The 19813-nt window shown below is 43.4% G+C and overlaps 1 protein-coding gene across 5 annotated transcripts in view; it reads right to left on the bottom strand.

Moving 5' to 3' along the window:
• tln2a (talin 2a) overlaps positions 1-19813 on the bottom strand; it is a 103632-nt gene that overhangs the window by 25490 nt on the left and 58329 nt on the right. For all 5 annotated transcript variants that reach the window (XM_010891225.5, XM_010891226.5, XM_020055376.3 and 2 more), the window contains 16 exons: positions 18853-18980; positions 18159-18222; positions 17898-18002; positions 16002-16157; positions 14170-14271; positions 13743-13819; positions 12404-12584; positions 12126-12239; positions 11779-11887; positions 10622-10830; positions 8601-8699; positions 8182-8349; positions 7300-7434; positions 7003-7162; positions 6124-6290; positions 669-797 (listed from right to left, as the gene is read on the bottom strand). In XM_010891225.5, the coding sequence (XP_010889527.3) occupies positions 669-797; positions 6124-6290; positions 7003-7162; positions 7300-7434; positions 8182-8349; positions 8601-8699; positions 10622-10830; positions 11779-11887; positions 12126-12239; positions 12404-12584; positions 13743-13819; positions 14170-14271; positions 16002-16157; positions 17898-18002; positions 18159-18222; positions 18853-18980 (2103 nt within the window). The remainder of the gene's footprint in view (positions 1-668; positions 798-6123; positions 6291-7002; positions 7163-7299; positions 7435-8181; positions 8350-8600; positions 8700-10621; positions 10831-11778; positions 11888-12125; positions 12240-12403; positions 12585-13742; positions 13820-14169; positions 14272-16001; positions 16158-17897; positions 18003-18158; positions 18223-18852; positions 18981-19813) is intronic.

Below are 19813 nucleotides of genomic sequence, written 5' to 3'. Positions count from 1 at the left end.
ATCAAATATTTAGCAGGTCGTTCTTTAATATAGGACTCACATTAAGTCCTGATAATGGTCACAATGCTTCTTTTAGATTTCTTCTGATAGTAGTGCAAAAGCAAGATACTGAAAACTTTATTTCCATATGAACTTAAAATGTACAAGTGCTTCTCAGTGTAAAAAGGGAGAGAAAGACTGTTAATACAACAGCTGAAGGTAAGGAGTTTACTGTAAATGTCACTCATATTCAACTGGCGTTGTTAACATCCAATTACAACACTGGAAATCAATAGCTCTGGTCACATAGTTCACTATGGCGCAATTGTATTATGTAGCAGAGCATATAAGAGCATATATAAGAGCATATAAAAGAACATTTCCAGACTTTCAAAGCCCAGTATTTTCTATGTGATTAATCAGGCCATTCATGTAGAGCATGATGTGACCCAAAGCGATTATCAGTACGGTAAACCCACTGACATCAACCGGGGAGGTCGGCCCATATGTACAGCAACAGGGCTCTGCCCAGACCAGCCCCATCTAACAGACACAGACCTCTAGCCTGTTGATGAGCTTCAACAGGGCTCTGCCCAGACCAGCCCCATCTAACAGACACTGATCTCTAGCCTGTTGATGAGCTTCAACAGGGCTCTGCCCAGACCAGCCCAATCTAACGGGACACTGACCTCTAGCCTGTTGATGAGCTTCTTCTTGATGGCGTTCTGGGCTGCAGCGTTGGTGGCCACGCGCAAACCTTCGGCCGCCTCCCTCAGTCTCTGCTGCTGGTCTTCATTCTCTGGGTACGCCGCTGCGCCCTGTCACACACACACACACACACGAGGAGATGTATACAGACCGAAGGGCATCCGGGCAATCTCTGCAGTCCATCTGTAAATATGTCTGACACGACAGCAGCTGGCCTTTGTCTATCCATCACATCCTGTTAATGAGGAAATGAGGAGTACTGATTCATTACCTCCCTCGCTGGCTCCAGCTTTATCTCGCCTCCTACCCATCTAACTACATCTCCTTCTCGCCGTCTTTACCTACTTCTGTATCTGTCCCTGTCTTGCTTCACCTCTCTTCCTCGGCCTCAGTAGTTCTCAGACTGCCCCCCCCCACCACCGCTCTCCCTTTACTACTCCCCCTGTCCTTTTACCAGTTTGTCTCGCTGTCCCACTCTCTCTGCAGCTCCCACAGATTTTTTCCCCCTAGATGTTCAGTTCACACAAACCAATATATCTAAGAGCTTCTCTGCATCCCATTGTTGTGTTGTGAGGGAATGTAGTGAGGCTAGAAGCTAAGCCGCCATGCCATTTAGTTAATTAAGCAGCCAGGTGCCTCTCACCTGCTGCTGAATGTAAGCCTCTACAGTACAGTCATCTTACAGGAGGCATAAACACACATATACAGCAGGGTAATAATACAGCCCCAAGGCAATGTTTATGGTAAGCACACATTAATGTAAACTGACATTCATATTTCCCCAAGAAGAGGGAAATAATCTGCTTGACTGTGGAAATGGAAGACAGCCCATCTTAGACAGCCCATTACAATGTATCCTTGGTCCTAGTGATTCCTGTCAACCAGGTAAGCAGTCTCAAATGTGTGAGTAAGAATTGTCCCTGAAGGGAAAACCATCATATTTAATAATTCGACATTGGATGCGACACACATTGGTAATCTGAAATTAAACCACATGGCTTGTGTACAGATTGTGTCTCAAACAAGAAGCTTCCTACCCTATTTTAACCCTGGACTGTGGACTACTGCTGATAATCCTCTCTCCATGCCTCAGCAAAACCCCTGCTTTCCTCTGGCTGGGGGTAGTGCTGTTCAACATAATACAGCTGGCCCCTTTCTGACAGTAAACAAGGAAACCGTGGCTGGGCAACGGTCTAATCCTCTATTGATAGTGATAAAGATACGGTAGCTGGTACGGTTTGATTAATGTGACATGGATCAAAGGCATCTAACCAGCTGTAAGCTATGGCCCTGTTTAGCATTCCTGATAGCAGGGATGTTATAACTGTTATGCCAGGCAGAGAAAGAGATGTGAACTGCCTCAAGAAAAGTAGACATTTAAATAAACATAACCAGGATGCTTCGAAACAGCACTTCAGAAAAAGCAAATCTCTTGCAACTAAGCCAACACCTTATATTTTATTTTTGTCTGATATGAAATACAACCATGGCTGAATGACAATTTCATATCAAACATTCACGGATAGCTCTGGGAAATAAAAACTGCACTTTGAGACCATTGCCTAGTGGAGAATATCCACATTCATACAGTAAAGCTGCCTTCACTATGGCAGTGAGTCGGTCAATTGTTGGTCTCAGAATGGTGTTTAAAGCGAGAGACCACAAAAAGACAGACACAGCGGTATAACAAGCTATACTCCAGAGATCTCTAGGGGTCAGAAACAATGTTGAGAAATAGAGCATGGGAACATAGTGATCTATCCCTGCATTTATAACCAAGTAGAGAAATGGAATTTCAGTTGGATGCAATCATGTGCTTTAAAGTTGAGGAATGCAAATTGACTAGTGGTCAATAAGCACTACCAACAATACATCCTTTTACAGTGTACAAAAAACATTAATCAATTGCTTTTTTATAAATAGATGCCATTAAGTAGGCACTTGGGAGAAGTCATGGGGAAAGTCAGAAGTGTAAGAAGTGAGAGCTCAGGCAGACGTTTTCCTCTAATAATTCAGGTTTTTCATCTGTTGACCTCTTACCCAACTTTACTACACCGGGATTCTTTTTGGTCATTATTAACATACTCACCCCTGAACACCCGTATCACTAAAATGCCTTATCAATGTAATTGTTGTAGCTACAACACGGAAGAAAACTATCGTCTTCAGGTAAAGATGGCACAGTTAGAGGCTCGGCTTCAGACGCAAATGTCAGGCAAGGATAATGTTAGTTTAGAAATAGAAAAAACTGCGTCTGTGCCACCAGGAAGAAACGATAGTGTTGTTAGCCCCCTGACACAGCTGAACATAGCATCAGCGTGTAAACTAGCTAGAAAGATGTGTCGGCATCGAGTAATTGTCTCTGGCCCCCTCCCAGCTAGGGGTAGAGACGAGCTCTACAGCAGACTTGCGCAACTCAGTCGCTGGCTGAAAACGGAGTTCTGCCCGTCGCAGGAGGAAGACTTTGTAGATAACTGGCTCTTGTTGGGACTCTTCCAGAAATAGGGCCTGGCCTGATCTGCTGAGGAGCGACGGACTCCATCCTATAAATCCTATAAAACTATAAATTCTCGGACTACAAATAAATTCCTTGATACTCTTACAAGTTTGCTCATTAACGACAGTAAATAAATCTGTAAACGATCAAATCAAAGATCTAAACTCAACACTGCGAAATACATTAGACACGGTTGCACCACTAAAAACAAAAGAAATACGCAACAAGAAACTTGCTCCCTGGTACACAGACAATACTAAAGCACTTAAGCAAGCCTCCAGAAAACCTTTGGAGCGAAAGTTGCGCTCCACCAAGTTGTAAGTATTCAGACTAGCCTGGATAAACAGTACACAACAATACCGAAAATCACTCACGTCTGCTCGATCAGCTTATTTCTCCAACCTGATTGAGGTGAACAAAAACAATCCAACATTTCTTCAATACAGTTGCAAAGTTAACAAAAAAGCAAAGCTCAACAAGTGAAGTGGGTCTTCACTTTAGTTGTAATGAATACATGAACTACTTTGAGGAAAAACTCGTCACCATTAGAAAACAAATAACTGACTCCTTAAATATAGTCCTCAAAAATCTGTTGTCCTGAGAATGTCCTGAACCTCCCTGACCAGGTGTCAATGGGGCCACTTGGACATGTTCTAGCCTGGTTTAAATCTTATTTATCTGAAAGATATCAGTTTGTTAGTGTGGATGGCATATCCTCTGACAAGTCAAAGGTATGCTTTGGTGTTCCTCAAGGCTCGGTTCTAGGCCCATTATTGTTCACACTATATATGCTGCCTCTGGGCGATGTAATCTGAAATCACAATGTACATTTTCACTGTTATGCTGATGACACACAGTTATATATTTCAATGAAGCATGGAGAAGCCCCAAAATGTGCTACTTTGGAAGCATGCATTTCAGATATTAGGAAGTGGATGACAGAGAACTTCTTGCTCTTAAACTCAAGAAAAACAGAAATGCTTGTTTTAGGACCCAAGAAACAAAGAGCGTTGTTAGCAGATCTCACTGTGAACCTCGACGGCTGCATGGTCGTATCCCAAAAAACTATAAGAAAACTTGGCGTTACCCTTGACCCTGACCTCTCCTTTGATGAACATATAAAATATGTCTCAAGAGTTGCTTATAATCAAAAACAGATGCAGAAAAACTAATCCATGCTTTCGTTACTTCTAGACTAGATTACTGCAATGCTCTTCTTTCCGGTTACCCTGACAAATAAATAATCTTCAAGTAGTGCTGCACACGGCTGCTAGAATCTTAACTAGAACAAAAAAACACATTACTCCTGTATTAGTGTCCTTACACTGGCTACCTGTTAGGGTTAGGACTGATTTTAAGGTTTTACTGTTAACCTATAAATCAATACATGGACTTGCTCCTACTTACCTTGCTGAAATGATCCAGCCATACATACCTACACGTAACCTACGTTCGCAAGATGCAGGCCTTTTAATTGTACCTAGAATTTCTAAATAAACAGCTGGCGGTAGGGCCTTTTCTCATAGAGCTCCACTACTGTGGAATGATCTGCTAATTAAGGTTAGAAATGCAAACTCAGTGCAAACTTTCAAGTGTCTACTAAAAACTAATCTCTACAGCATGGTTTATGATTAGGTGTAGCCTGGCCTGGGGTCGTGAAGGTGACCAGAAGGCTTGATACTGTCCTTGCTGTCTTGCCAGGTGGGCTCTCATCGCCACTGGGATGCCCTCCCTCCAATGTCTTTCGGGGGAAGAGTCACTGGCTTGTTGTCTCTCTAAGTTCTCCTTCTCCACTATAAATCGTTGTTGATATGAGGAATGCATTTTCTGAATTTTCCCAGTCTCCTCACGTTTTAAACATGAGGACATGAGGTCCTGGTCCACACCTGCGGAGTACCTGGTTTGGGGGGCCCGTTGCTGTCCCTGTCCTTGTCCATCTGGTCATACTTCTGACCTAGTCTAAATTTAAATAGACTCTGGATTTAGCCCACATGCATTTATTAATTATTCCAATTGGACTCTTAATATCTCACCCGGCACAGCCAGAAGAGGAGCCTGGGTCCTCTCTAGGTTTCTTCCAAAATTTCAGCCTTCTTATGGAGTTTTTGCTAGCCACTGAAATTCAACCCTATTACTGTTTGCTCCTTGTGGTTTAAGGCTGGGTGTTTCTGTAAAAGCACTGTGACAACTGCTGTTCTAAAAAGGGCTTTATAAATAAATGTGATTGTTTGGAAGGGCATTGTAGAGGATTCCAAGTCCTCTGTGGTAAATACCCCCTTCCCACTTGGTTCTGAAGGCAGGCAGAGGTGCGACAGGGGACAGGCTTTTGCAGCCATACATGGCTTTGCTCGAGTCACTGGGATTCACCAGACATCTCTGTCTTTAGAGACTACAGCCCAGACAGCTTTTCCCCTGTGCAACCAAGCAGGGGATGAAAAGGTCACTTTGTATGTATGGGAAGGGGGAACCATCTCAGAGAGCTCTTGAGAATCTTTCACTGTTCCGGATTACGTGGAGGATGAATCAGTAAAACCCTACTTTAGTACAACCTACTTTACTAATCCTCCTTTAAGTAGAGCCTACTTTACTAACCCTCCTTTAGTACAACCTACTTTACTAACCCTCCTTTAGTACAACCTACTTTACTAACCCTACTTTAGTACAACCTACTTTACTAACCCTACTTTAGTACAACCTACTTTACTAACCCTACTTTAGTACAACCTACTTTACTAACCCTACTTTAGTACAACCTACTTTACTAACCCTACTTTAGTATTTCGATAATGGAGAGGATGTTCTAAACCCATCCTACAAAAAAAATTCAAAGGCTGTGCAGACTTAATCAAACTCCAGCTTCAGTTGATTTAAATGTGACCCGCTCTGACAAAGGTTGTAGATTGAAATCTTAGTGTAGTAAATATGCCAGTCTTTTGTACCTTAGCAGCCTCCACCATCCTGGCTGTGGCATCTGCCAGTAGTTTAGCTGCAGCGAGTAGCTTCTTAGAATTGTCAACATCCACCTCGGCTTCAGCATCTGACCGCATGGCATTCACCAGGTCAGAGGTGGCCTGAGCCAAGACCCGAGCCTGCCGAACCATCTCCCCTGAGAGGAGGAGAGCAGGAGGGGAAAGGGGAGGGAGGTGGGAGGGGTGGATTTAGAGACGGGGGGGAGATGTGCGTGTGAGACAGAAGGACAGAGACAGGCAGCGAAAGAAAGAAAAAGGGAGAACAATACAAATTAGGCCCTGAGAAAATCCTGTTAGGAGAGATGGGTAGTAATGCTCCGCGTTAAAGAACATTTGGCTTCAGATTGCAGGCATCTGGCCGCTAGCCTCAGGAACTCTTGCAGATCTGCCAACAGATCTGCCAACACTCTCCTGGAGAGAAAATTGTTTTTCCAATCCATTTTTATACTCCAACCAAGTGAGGCTTGCGTCAGGTGTGACATGAACCCGCATTGCTGCTGGGCGATTGCCACCATTCTTCTACTGGTTGTGGTCCCACGTAGCTCAGCTGGTACAGCAAGGTGCATGTAACACCAGGGCTCGGAGTTCAATACCCATGAAGGGCCAGTACATAAGTGTACGCACTCACTACTGTAAATTGCTCTAGAACAGAGCCACCGGTAAATTACCTAATGTAACTGTGGACCTACAGAAGAGAAGGAGGTCTTTAGAGGAGCAGGGATATGTTGAACTTGCTACACAGTAAGCGACTCCAAATCTGAACATTTAAATCACGCTTTATTGGCATTCAATTGTTCTATTGAGTGACTTCATCACTACCCCTATTAGGGAATCCTCTCTCCTCCTCACCTGCGTCTCCCATGGAACTGAAGATGTTCTCTGTGACAGTCATGATTGTGTCAGTGGCCTGATCGTAGCGGCCGATGGGCTCGCCGCGGGAGGCGTAGTGGCGTACGTGCTCCAGCAGGTCCCCCAGGGCCTGACCGACCACACTGGCCGCTGCACTGACCTGCAGGGTCGGAGGCAGGTCCGTTTCAGTTCAACTGTCAGGAAGCGAACTTACAATCCCATTCGAAACTTCCTCAAGGCTTCCACATGAGGAAAAGGTCACCGCATTGAAATGGAACCGGTTCGAACTCTCCTCACCTGCTTCAGCAGCTCTCCGTCTTCTGTGGCAGACAAACAGGCCTGGACGCAGCCCTCCACGGAGCGGTCTACCAGCTTGCCTGCCTCAATCAGCTGCTCCTGGCACACTGGGGAACTGATAGTAGGACTCACCACCTACAGGGAGAGATGGACCCACTGAGTGTAATATACCGAGAGAAAGATCAGCTATATCTGGGACACTGGGAAACTGATGGTGGGCCTCAATACCTGGAAGGGGAGATGGAACAAACGTACATTTGTGAGATAGGAAGAGAGAGGTGAGAGGAGTAGAGAGAGAGATCAGCTGCTCCTGACACAACAAGGAACTGCTAGTTGGGATCACCACCTGGAAAGGCAGATGGAGAAAAAAGGAGTGTGACAAAAAAAATAAAAGGTGAGAAGTGAATAGAGTGTACTGGGGGAGTTGTGAGTGAGAAAGACAGACAGACCGAGAGGTATACAGAAAGAAAGAAAAGCAGGGAAGAAGAAAGAGACCATCATAAGCTAGCATACGGTTCTGTTTAAACCATGAAATTCAGAGAATATAAATACAGGTGCACTGTTATGGGTTTAGGCAGGAGTAAAGGCATGCTAAGGAGATGTACCCTGTACAGCAGGGGATCAATTAAGGCAGTGTATACATTTCCAGGACATGAAAAACTCCTACCCACATTTAAGATAATGTTCTTCTGTTGAACATCTACCGGCATGTGACTAATCCTGACGTTGTTTTTCTTTTTACTTCACTTTACAAACTGACGTGGTAGAATCAAAGCTACAATATTTCAACCTAAGCACTAACACAAATCAACCTTTTTCTGATCCCCCCCCCCCCCCCATGGTCATTGAATGTGAGTGTGTGAGAGGTGTAGATGGCTCTACCTTGGCACAGGCTACCAGCTGCGAGGTGGACAGGGCACACTGGGTGGCAGCCGCAATGACTCTGTTCTGCAAGACCGTGTCTTCAGCCACCTGGGCCACGTTCTTAGCCTTCAGCACCATCATGGCGGCCGCGTTGGCCACCGCTTTAGCCAGGTTCATCAGCACATCCTGGGAGACACATTTACCATCACCATCATCGTCATCGTCATCCACTTGATTTGCAGAACCGAGTCACACTCTACTATAAGCAGGGATAGCCAGTGAACGAAAGACTGGGATTTAAAGAGTAACTCGATAAGTCACTCAAAAGAATATAATAAAAACATTGGTTACTTGAAGCAGAAAGCATTGACGTTGCAATCTAAAAAGGCATAGTTCATCACATATTACGTGGACAGAGTTCTGATGACCAGACTTACCTGGAACCTCTCGTCTGTCTCGTTCTCTCCTATCTGGCGCAGCAGGTCCCCACTGGCCTGGCCTATACTGCCTGCTGCTGTCAGCACGGTCTGCCGAGGCTGTGGGAACAGTCAGAGTACAGCCAGGACAGATGTTAGGCCACCTGGGGTCTAGGTAGAAACCTGGTCAACCGCAGCCTGCATTTCTGAATGAGCATCAGTGCATTTCCGAACAGCGGGGACAGAATCTCCCCAAATCATGGTAATCCCAACTGGCCTTGAAGAGAACACAGTAGGGAGCAGGTGCCCGTCTGTGTACGTGAAATCCATTATTCAACAGGGCAGTTATGAATTATTCACAACAGAATTACTCTCACAAGTGTTTTAGGGTTTTGTTCAGAATGAACAAAACACACTGAAGCAAAGAATGGCTAACTATATTAAAAAGCCATCATTTGTTCATACATGCAGGCGGGAGAACAAGAGACAGTCAACAGCTCACACACGCACACTGATTTTACCTTACTTCTGAGGACTTTTGGTTTTCAAAATGTATTCCCATAAAACAAAATCCTAGTTTCCCAAACCCCTAAAACCTTAATGTAGACCTAATCTTACATCCTAACCCTGATTATTAAACCTGAACTAATCCCAAGTCTAAAATAGTCAGAGGGCCGTCCAAGTGATGACACTTCGCCAGATTTGTCATGGGTAACTATATTTATTAAAGGGATGGGCTGAAAACTGTGCCTGTTACTATATATTGAAACACACACAAAAAAAAATTCTGTGTGGTCCCCATATATCTATCCATCCTGGTTATGTCATACATTTCTCTCCCTGGAAGATATCAAATGAAAACCTGGAAGCAGTGGCATCGTATTAATACAGTAGTGTCCATAAGGTTAGTGCCAAGTTCAGTATAAAAACATCCAATCCATCAGCGGCCACAACTAACACCTCTGCAGGGATACTCAAAATGATTTGCAACCACACTACATAAAATAAAGTGATGTGAACAACAACTAATGTTTACTTTTCTGCTTAGTGTGATTTATAGTAATATTTAAATACAAAGGCATTACACACTGAAATGCATAAACATGTATTGGACTTTTTAGGTAGAAAAGGGCAACATTATAATTATTTTTCTGCCTGGTCCTGTCCAGTCTGTTTTAAGGGGTTCTGGGGAGATAAAGAAGAGACATACTGTAAGTGTTCCTGAGAGAATCTTCCAGAATGAGGGTAATTATATTTAGCAACTGAAAACATTAAGAAACTAGACCCAGTTTAATGTAACTGTTTATTCCAATCCCATTTAGGGGCAAGTGGATGTCACATCCCCACTTTGGAGAACGATTCTCTACAGCCTAATAATAATCATCTATTTATAGGCAATTAAACTCTAAGAAGATATGAACATTGTGATGTCTGTTCTGTAAAAGAATATGGCTGAGCCAATGCAACTCAATGAGAGGTCTGAGTAAACCAACAACACTAAATCCTCTGTAGAAGCTACCTAATGTGCTCTTCAGATACACATTGTGCATCACATCTTGCTGTTGCTTGGTCTTATGGGTTTCCAGTGGGTTTCTGGAAAAGCACGGTGACAACTGCTTATGTAAAACTAGCGTATAAAATACATTTGATTGATTGACCGACCTTGTCTTGGGCCACCGCCCTGTTGTGCGTAGAACTCTGGTCACTGAAACATCTGCAGGATTTCATTTCAAGTCTGCTGGATTTGCACTAAGCCACTAGGCTAAGCCAAAAGCCTGTGCACACTCAACACACCAGTGGTACCAAAGTGAACGTCTGGTCACAGAAGTCCAAGGGGAAAAAGGTCCATAAGGATACTGTGTAACAAACCCCCACATTGTAAACCTAGAGATCTGTTCAGTCCCTCTTGATAGTGGAGAGCGGGGATTACTGGTATTGATAGCAGAGAGGTTTTAATGCTGATTACCCATCTGTACTGACTTTGTTCTGGGGCCAGATTTGCTGTACGACGCAAGTTATCTGCCTTCCGCGCCCTTCCTCACCTCTCCAGAAGCAGGCTCCACGGCCTTGAGCAGATCAGAGACGGCTCCGGCCAGGTTCCTGGCGGCACCCATCAGATCGTTGCTCCCGCCCAGATCATCTTCTATCAGGGCGGCCAGCAGCTTCACACCCTTGGACATCTCTGTCAGGTTGGAGGAGATGGTGGTGATGGCACAGCCCACGGCCGTGTAGTCGGTGTCTGTTGGGTCACCTATAGGAGGGAACGAGGAGGGAAGAAAGGGGAGTGGATGGATACAAAAGGAAAGAGCCGAGGGGGTCAGATAAGAAACAGATAAGATGGTTTACCATGCATTCTAAGTCCCTCTGGGCAGTTCCCTGGGCTGCTAATAGACTACAGAAACCACTAATTAAAGACCTCAAAATATTTAACCAAGGACCATAAACCCACGCCAACGGGCATAAACCCACGCCAACGGGCATAAACCCACGCCTCATGTTCTGATACTCTTTATGAATACAGGCCAAGATCTCCACCGGTCAACCTAAAAGGGAAGTCAATTTCCTTAAACAGATGAACCCATATTGGGTTCAACATGGCATTAAGCCAATAGATAGAGGAGCCTGGCCCACTAGAAGACTTCAAGATGGAGAACAGTAAACCAACACTGTTAATGATCCAGCCCATACTTTAAACCCAGACCACTAAAAAAAAAAAAAAAATCGACACCAGAAAATCAGGCCAAATAAAAAAGCTAATAACACATGAACAAACAGCACAGAACTGTTTCAGTATCTAGATTTGCCCAAATCCTGCCTATAAATACAGACACTCACTCTCCTTACATATCACCCCCCCCCCCCCCCCCCTTTTTCAATGAGATTATTGACAGAATCACAGGAGGACAGATTGAGAGGGGATAGTGGTGAAGTTGTGGAGATCGGCACTGAACACTGGTCTCCAACACCAAGCCGTGCACGGCCACAGAGCCTGGAGCGCCACTACGGAACCATGGCTCCGCTCAACAGGGCCTATATATTCAACTACATAGATTGAACAAAAATATTTTTACAATATTTTGTACTGGACAATTTGCCTTGGTCACTAAAAATACATTATGAGCTTAGAGAACCACTAGAGACAAATGTCCCCTGTCTCTAAGGTGTATCTGTTCTTTCCGTGTCATAGTAAGCCAGGTACCTGCAGTGAGGTTGACCACAGAGGCGGTTCCTGCAGTAATGGCATCCACCTGGGAGTGGATCTCATGTTTGGACTCATCCACCTTATTCTGAATCCACACCTTGGATGCCTTGAGGAAAGACAGGCTCAGGTAAACAAAACACAGAGGAAATAATTCATTCAATAAACAAACAGCTTAAACATATAAACGTTTATTATCATAAAACCTCTAATGGTTGAAAGAAAGTACTATTAACCTGAAATTAATACAATATTAATCTGCCTGAGTGCTCTGTGTGTACTGTAACATGTCTTGTCTCTGTGTGCGTGTATACTGTACCGTGTGTGTGTGTGTGTGTGTACTGTACCATGTCTTGTCCTAGAGGAGGCAGGTTGTCCACTGCTCCCAGGTCAGTCTGGGCCTGTTGTACCGCCTGCATACTGGTGTTAATGGTCCCCATCAGAGCCTGCTGGGCCGAGCTCTGAACAAAAGACCAATACTGCACTTATCTACATGCACAGCCATAGGAGAAGAGTGTGTGTGAGTGTGTGTGTGTGAGTGAGAGAGGGACTAAGACACTGGTAGGAGAAAGACAAACAGAAACAGAGAAAGGAAGGAGCGCGAGTGGTTAGCCCACAGCCTCACCAGTGGGGGCATGTGTCCTCTGTGCATCTGTCCCATGGTGACCTGCTGCTGGGCAGAGGGCATGGTGCCCATGCTGAGAGACTCTGTCCCTACAGACCCAGACCTGATGACACCTGGCAGGGCCACAGAGCCGTGCTCCACACGACCCACACGGTTAAACTGCTGCTGAAGGATCGTGGACCTGGTCCGAGCAATGCAGAGTAGAAGAGAGATAAACAGAAAGGGGGAGTGTAAGAGAGATAGAGTGTGTGTTGTTCTTAGAACAGGCACGTTTTTTTTTTTTTCAAATTCTTTGGATGCAGCTTCCAGATTTGGTTTCCTGTGTGTCTGCAGTATTAATGACTGTGCTGTGCTCTAGGCGCTCCATGCACCCTCCACAATGACTGGCCCAGATAGGGAAACAACAGAAGGCCTGCATTACAAATGCCACCCTATTCCCTGTGTATTGGACTAGGGCTGACCCGAGTCTATTGGGCTCAGATGTAGGGCAGTACGGGGGGGGGAATAGGGTGCCATTTCAGATGTGACCAGGGTCAATACTCACTTGGAACTGGATAGGAAATATCAATTGAGACGAGACAGGGAAGAAGCTTCCCTTATTTAACCAGAGCTCCAAAGAGATAAAGGGATACGCGCATAATTAGGTATGTCAGATAAAGCTGTTGTTAATCTGGATAGAGAAAGGATTCCCTTCCTTTGTTGCTTTATCTGCAGGGGACAATGTAGTCCACAACAGGAGGACATTTTCATGTGCACAATAACAAGTGAAATACACTAAGTGTTCAGTTTATTAGGTACCCCCAACCAGTGCCGGGTCAGACCCCATTTGCCTACAGAACATCTTGAATTCTTCAGGTCATGTATTCACCATGTCAAGGGGAATGCACGGCCACTCAAGTAAACAGAACTCTGTCGAGTGAGTGGAACAATTCAGAAACAAACACCACTCTGCGACAAGGGGCGTTATCCTGCTTGAAGGCTAAACTGGCACCATTGCAGGATGCAAATGGTCAGAAACAATGCGAGGATAGGCTGTGGCAATCAAATCCTGCTCAGCTGGTATGAAGTAACATGACCAGTATCAGGAAAACCAGTATCATGGAGTCATCCTACATACACCTAGTGGTGACTCTGAACATGATGCAACAGAAACAGAGACATATTTGAATGTTGTGTATTGTAGCTGTACATTGCACTCCCAACAAATGAATGATCACTGACCAAAACAAGAATGAGACCACCTGAACTTGTTTTGCATTGCTTTCTCTAATGAAGACAACCCCAGTGGGTAAGAGACCACAACCAGGTCAACTCAGAGGATTTATTTCAGTTCACATACTTCTTTGGGGAGACCGATTCTTCCAGCATGGTGGATTCTTCATCTCCTTCTAAACCAAAACGGTCTTTACTTTGCTTCTACAGAACGAGGAAGACAGAGAGCGAGCAAGAGAAAGAGTGCAAGGGTGAGCGAAAGAGGGTGGGAAAGCAAGAGAATGAGAGTAACAGAACATTTACAAAGTGAAATTAGGATCAAACAAGTGACAAAGAATGTCTCTTCTATTTCTAAAAGCCCTAGCCCTTAGCGATGTGTACATGTATTTTGACTGTCAGGTTTAGACAAAATGGGACCAGATTTGCGAGGGAGTAATAATGTTATCAACAAGCAGTATTCCTCACTTCAATAACAAGCAGGGTGTTACCCATCTTGAAAGACCAAATAACTAGGAAAGACCTAGCTAGGATGAGACAGGGCTTCCCACACTCACTTTTTTGAGGATGATGTCAATGTATCCAGCGATAAGCTGAGAGATTTGTTCTCCCTCAGTGGTCTGGACTGAGTAGTAACTCTCCTGATACTCCCCAAAATCCTACAGCAGAAAGGCAAACACAGAATGACACCTAATAATACATACACTGTAAATGGCACATTTTATACTGATCAGTGGTCAGGACTAAACAGTAGTTCTGTTATTACTCAGCCGGGTCCTCCTACAGAACTTCATATTAAATGTAGCACGAAACAGTAAAACCCAACAGCAGGCAATCAGAAGCTTATGCCAAATCCTATAAAATCCAGAGCAGATGCAAACGCACAGCCAAAACGCAGGCCAGAAATGCTAAATGCTCCATCTCATACTAGATTAATACACACAGAGGTTCATGACAAATACTAAAACGAATAGCAGACAATACACAATACGACAATCAAAAGCCAGACCCACCACTACAAGGGGTTCTCTTGTCATTTGTATACAAATATAATTTGGCTCAGCGTGTGGAGATTAATGTCAATGTATGGATTAAGTTCGTTGTAACAGGCATCAGACATTCTGCTGCTGGCGCCAACATGACGTCAAAGTGCTAATGGGCCGCAGCCACTGTCAGATTAAACCAATTACAGTTCTAGTCGAATAAGGCACATTTCGTATGGGAAAACCACGTCGAAAGAGTAAAAATCACTTCGGATGCTAAATATCAGAAGACATTTCATAGAATATCTTGCTATATTTTCAACAGTCATATTTCTGGGCACCATCTTTCAGATTTTAAAACTGATCTGACCCCGCCAGCCGGCATTTCAAAATGGATGAAAGTGACAAAGGAATATGTATGATTGATTAAATGGGAGAACAAAATTCTATGAATATATTTCAAAGCAGTTCAGCAAAATGCACAGCTTAACTTCAAAGGCTTCCCATAGAGCGTCCCAATTCACACCCTATTCCCTTGGAAGTCAGCTATTATAACCACAGAGCATTCGCCTCCAAACTTGCATAAACACAGACAGGATTAATTCAACGGAGTGTTGTAAAGACAGCATGTCTACCAGTAGAGATCTTCTAGTCTTCCTTTACGCATCATCTTAAATCACAAAGGATCGTTTTTGTCAGGCAAGACAAAGGGGTTTTGTTCAATAGATTAGATCTAATTAAAAAAAAAAAAAAAAGTATTAAGTCAACAAACAATGTCTTTATGCTGATTGTTTTAATGACATCGCAAACATTCAGAGAAACATTTAATTAACTGAGTCAGCCTACATCCTCTAACCCGGAGTAGGGCACCAAGGATATATAGCACAGTCCAATGTGTTAGAGGGGAGATGACAGAATGTGTGTTGAATGCAAGATGTCACAGCAAATAGTTTGTTAACAAGTAGCCAGAATATTGATGGAAAAAGGAAGACTGGAAATTAAATAAAATGAAGAAATACTGTAAATAACTGTTTACCTCACAGCCAAATACACAAGCATGGCTACTGTATTGTAAACTACAGGCTGACTGGGTGTGTAAAAACACAAGGAGAGACACACACACAGGGACACACACAGGGACCTCACCAGGGACACACACAGGGACCTCACCAGGGACACACACAGGGACCTCACCAGGGACACACACAGGGACCTCACCAGGGACACACACAGGGACCTCACCAGGGACACACACACAGGGACCTCACCAGGGACACACACACAGGGACCTCACCAGGGATACACACAGGGACCTCACCAGGGACACACAGGGACCTCACCAGGGACACACAGGGACCTCACCAGGGACACACAGGGACCTCACCAGGGACACACAGGGACCTCACCAGGGTGAAGCTCTTGGGTGAGGCTGCCCATCTCTTCACGGTGGTGAGGGGCCATTCCTGCACCACGTCTTTGGTCTTCTCCTCCACACGCATCACTGACTCTTTGGTTATCCCCAGCAATCTGGGAACCAGCTTATTCTTACTTTTCATCTTCTCCTTCAAACAGCCAATTGAGAACAATTGAAAATGTTAAGCAACAGCATGTTAGAGAACAGTGAAAAATAAGCACAAAAATACATTTGGGGGAGATTAAGCAAAAACTAGGCCTAAATCTCATTAGCAAAAAGCAAAAATTATGCAAACCTCAGTTTTATTCTCTCATACAAGTACAAACATACAATACAAAATGGAGAAGAATAAGCAACAAATCTTCCTTTGAGAACAGCGTAAAACTCCATACTGATTGTTAGAGAACTGTTAAACACAACACTGAAGAAAATACACAAAAATGTTATTCCATCAAGCATCATGGACTGCATTCCGAACACGAGTAATAACAGGCAGAAAGACTTCCTCTTTGCCTTGCCCTCTATCAAGTGGTTTTTCAAAAAGAGAGAGGGAGGAGTAGACTGGGAGCAACACAGGGTCAGAGGTGAGAAGTGTTTAGGAGATGATTTTTGTTGCCTTGCTGGTGGATTAAGTTTAAGAGGCACTGGAAGATCAAAGGATGACAGTTATTTACTTACTGTACAATATTTGAGTTTCTTTGTATTCTTTAACTTAAAACCCATTTACTAGACTTGACAGGTAATGTCGTTTTTGTATTCTCATCATGAGTATTATGAAATTATAAATATGCCATTCGTCTGCAGCTTTATTCAAATATGGCTAATGTCTCCAAATGTGATCACAGCAGCAAATTACTGGAGCTAACCTCTAACTAGCCAGCAAGCTAGCAAAACAAATCAAATCAGCGGACATCTATGAAGCCAGCAAACATGTTCCTCAGTCTCTAGAATGGAATTCACTTCAAAATGTAATAGTAAAGGCTGCCTCTTGTTTCCACAGCATGCTCCTTTGGCAGCCTACTTTTTCTTGTTTTTGCAGGTAAGTTGACTGAAAAGACACTCATTTACAGCAACAACCTCAAATCAGTTAAGATCAACTGCCTTGCTGAGTGAGAGAACAACAGATTTTAAACCTTGCCGACTCACGGTTTTGATCTACCAGTGTTTTGGTTACGGGCAAGATGCACTAACCGCTAGCCACCAACCGCACCCCAACCAGACAGTCTAAACTGAGGACCGCAGTGTGGCCCAGACCGCTTCCTGAAATGGTAAGACAAATCTGAACACAATTAGATTACAATTTCACTTGTGCCCCTAGACCAGTCTTTCCAATTATATCTTTGTATTCTGACAGCATGTCAAGCGTAGACACAGCAACATCAGATCTCAACATTTACAGTAACTTAAACATGTGATACACTAATAAATGTCTGTGCCAGAAAGCATAAAGGCGTATAATATTTCCTAATTACCCCAGTCAAATCATTACAACAGACTCTTTTGTTAGACTGCTACACATTAACTAGGAAAGGGTGAATACATATGTTTCAACTGGATAACAACATTGGACACCTGTGGTCAAGGAATGAGCAGACATGAGGTTTTGCAGCCTAGCCCTAATTTATACTGTACTAACAAACCCCTACAGTTGTTCCTGGCAGTCCAGCACAAACAGATCTGGAACCAGGCTAGACATATTTCAGTCATCTGGTTGGTCTTAAATATAACGCTCAGGTGAGATTGGATTCGGTTCACTCCAAAGAGAAAGCATTCCTCCGATATGAAAGGGGCCCTGGTGTTCCAAAAACAGGAAAAAAAATACAGATACGCAGCTGTAGCACACTGATTTATGCATCTGCTTGTGGTTCCCTCACAAACACACTCTTACCTTCACCAGGAAGAAAGAGACTCCATATGTTCGGAGAGACCTTGCAAGCTTCACGTATTTCACTTTAGCTTCAATCTCGGTCATCTCACCACAGTTCTTGTGATCCTGTGATACAGATAACAGCAGGGAATACTATTGTTTTCTAGTTTATCTGCATAGGGGGTTTGACAACAAAAGCTTTAATTAATTGAAATAATTATTTGGGTAACTAAAATGAATTCTACTTGTCATACACAGTACATAAAAATAAATGGGACAAACCTGAAATATTTTCTTTTCATTCCCTCGTTGCTTGATATATTCTTTGGGTAGAAACTCCTTGAGGCTAAAACAAATGAAAGGCAGTTGACGGTTTAGAGGTCTCAAAAAAACCAGCCTCTGCTCTCCTTTATGGATTTAAAAACTACAACAAAAACAAATGCCATGTTTTTTTTTCATTTTTAATATTTTAACAAATAACCAATTTCTATTAACACCCAGAAAATGTACAATAATTCCAGTCCAGATATAATCCACATCTGATGGAATGATCAGATCTCTACATTTCACTCCTAGTATTGAACACATCAATACTAGGGGGGGGGGGGGGGGGCGTTACTCTAGATAAGAGAATATGCTAAATTTGCTTCAAGGTGAATAATAGAAGTTTGCAATTAACATTATATTAGTCTGGATGTGTAATGTTGTTTATATGTGCATCATCTATGAGCAGAATAACTATCATACCCAGTTAGGCATTCAATTCCATGTACTGTATGAAAGCAGATGGTTTTGACAACATGTACATAAAAGACATGACAATTTTCAGGGACTGATTTTGGCTTGAACTCTCTGCTTCTACAACCAGTGGCCAAAACCAGCACACTGCATCTTTAAATCATAAAAAAAAAAAAAAAAGGAATGATCATCATCAACATGGAATGTTCAGGAATTCTTAAGGTAGAATGACGCTTACTCTAGGAATCCCGGCTTGTGTTTGTGTTCTATGTGTGGTCCAAACTGGATCTGTGCCTGAATCCCTGCGAACTCACAGGCCTTGTCGAAGGACACAGGGTGAGAACCATTCAGGATGTCATCTCGTGCCTGGGAGACAAGAATGTTCTATATTGTCAGCATCATAGGACACTCACTAGCCAAAATTCTCTGGGTTGGCATCAATGTGGTGAGAGAAGAATATGCAAAGTCAGTACATCACTAGTATTACATGGTTACCTCAATCATATTTCAATCCTTTGAAGGCACACAATTCAAAACACCTATTTGATGCTAGTAACTCAACCCAGATCCCTTAATGATGTCCTAAAGCTTGTTCATGTCTCCATGAGCCATGAACAGAGACAGCCTGCTGAGTGTCATCGATGTGCTAATTGACCCAGGTCCTTTATCTGGCCTAACCGCTTCTTACAGCCATTTACGTGAGCACAGAGGCACACAAGCACTTACTGGCAATTACACAGACAGAGCAACAGCACAACAGGACTGGCAATGAAAGTGGTGCTTTTGTCCTTTTAAGGAACTCGGAGGAGAGATGTTTTACACCCAACAGGACCCCCATGTCAAACAAATGAATAATTAATCTGCATACATTAAAATACATTGCTATAAATGCAATGGACCACACATAAAAGGCACTTTCAGATAAAGAGTTGTTACACTACAATAGATTTATTTAAAACGAAACGTGTTGCCAGATTTCCGTTGGAGACACATTTAGGTATAGCGTGAACGGCTGAAAATGGCAATTGGTGACTGTTAAAACAAACGGTAACGTGGGACAGATACTCCCTGCAATTACTGACGTCCAAATAGATTGTCTCACTTGATGTGTATTGGAGTAGAACGAGCAGTAAGGTAAGAAGCATAGTTAAGTCCTCCCAGCTACATGTGTAAACAGAATTAGAAAAAGGCTGTACTGC

Source organism: Esox lucius, chromosome 2 (genome assembly GCF_011004845.1).
Source record: "Esox lucius isolate fEsoLuc1 chromosome 2, fEsoLuc1.pri, whole genome shotgun sequence".
In the NCBI taxonomy this organism is placed as follows: Eukaryota; Metazoa; Chordata; class Actinopteri; order Esociformes; family Esocidae; genus Esox; species Esox lucius.
The sequence above is the reverse complement of the archived record's forward strand: the minus strand, read 5'-3'. Positions and strand labels throughout refer to the sequence as shown.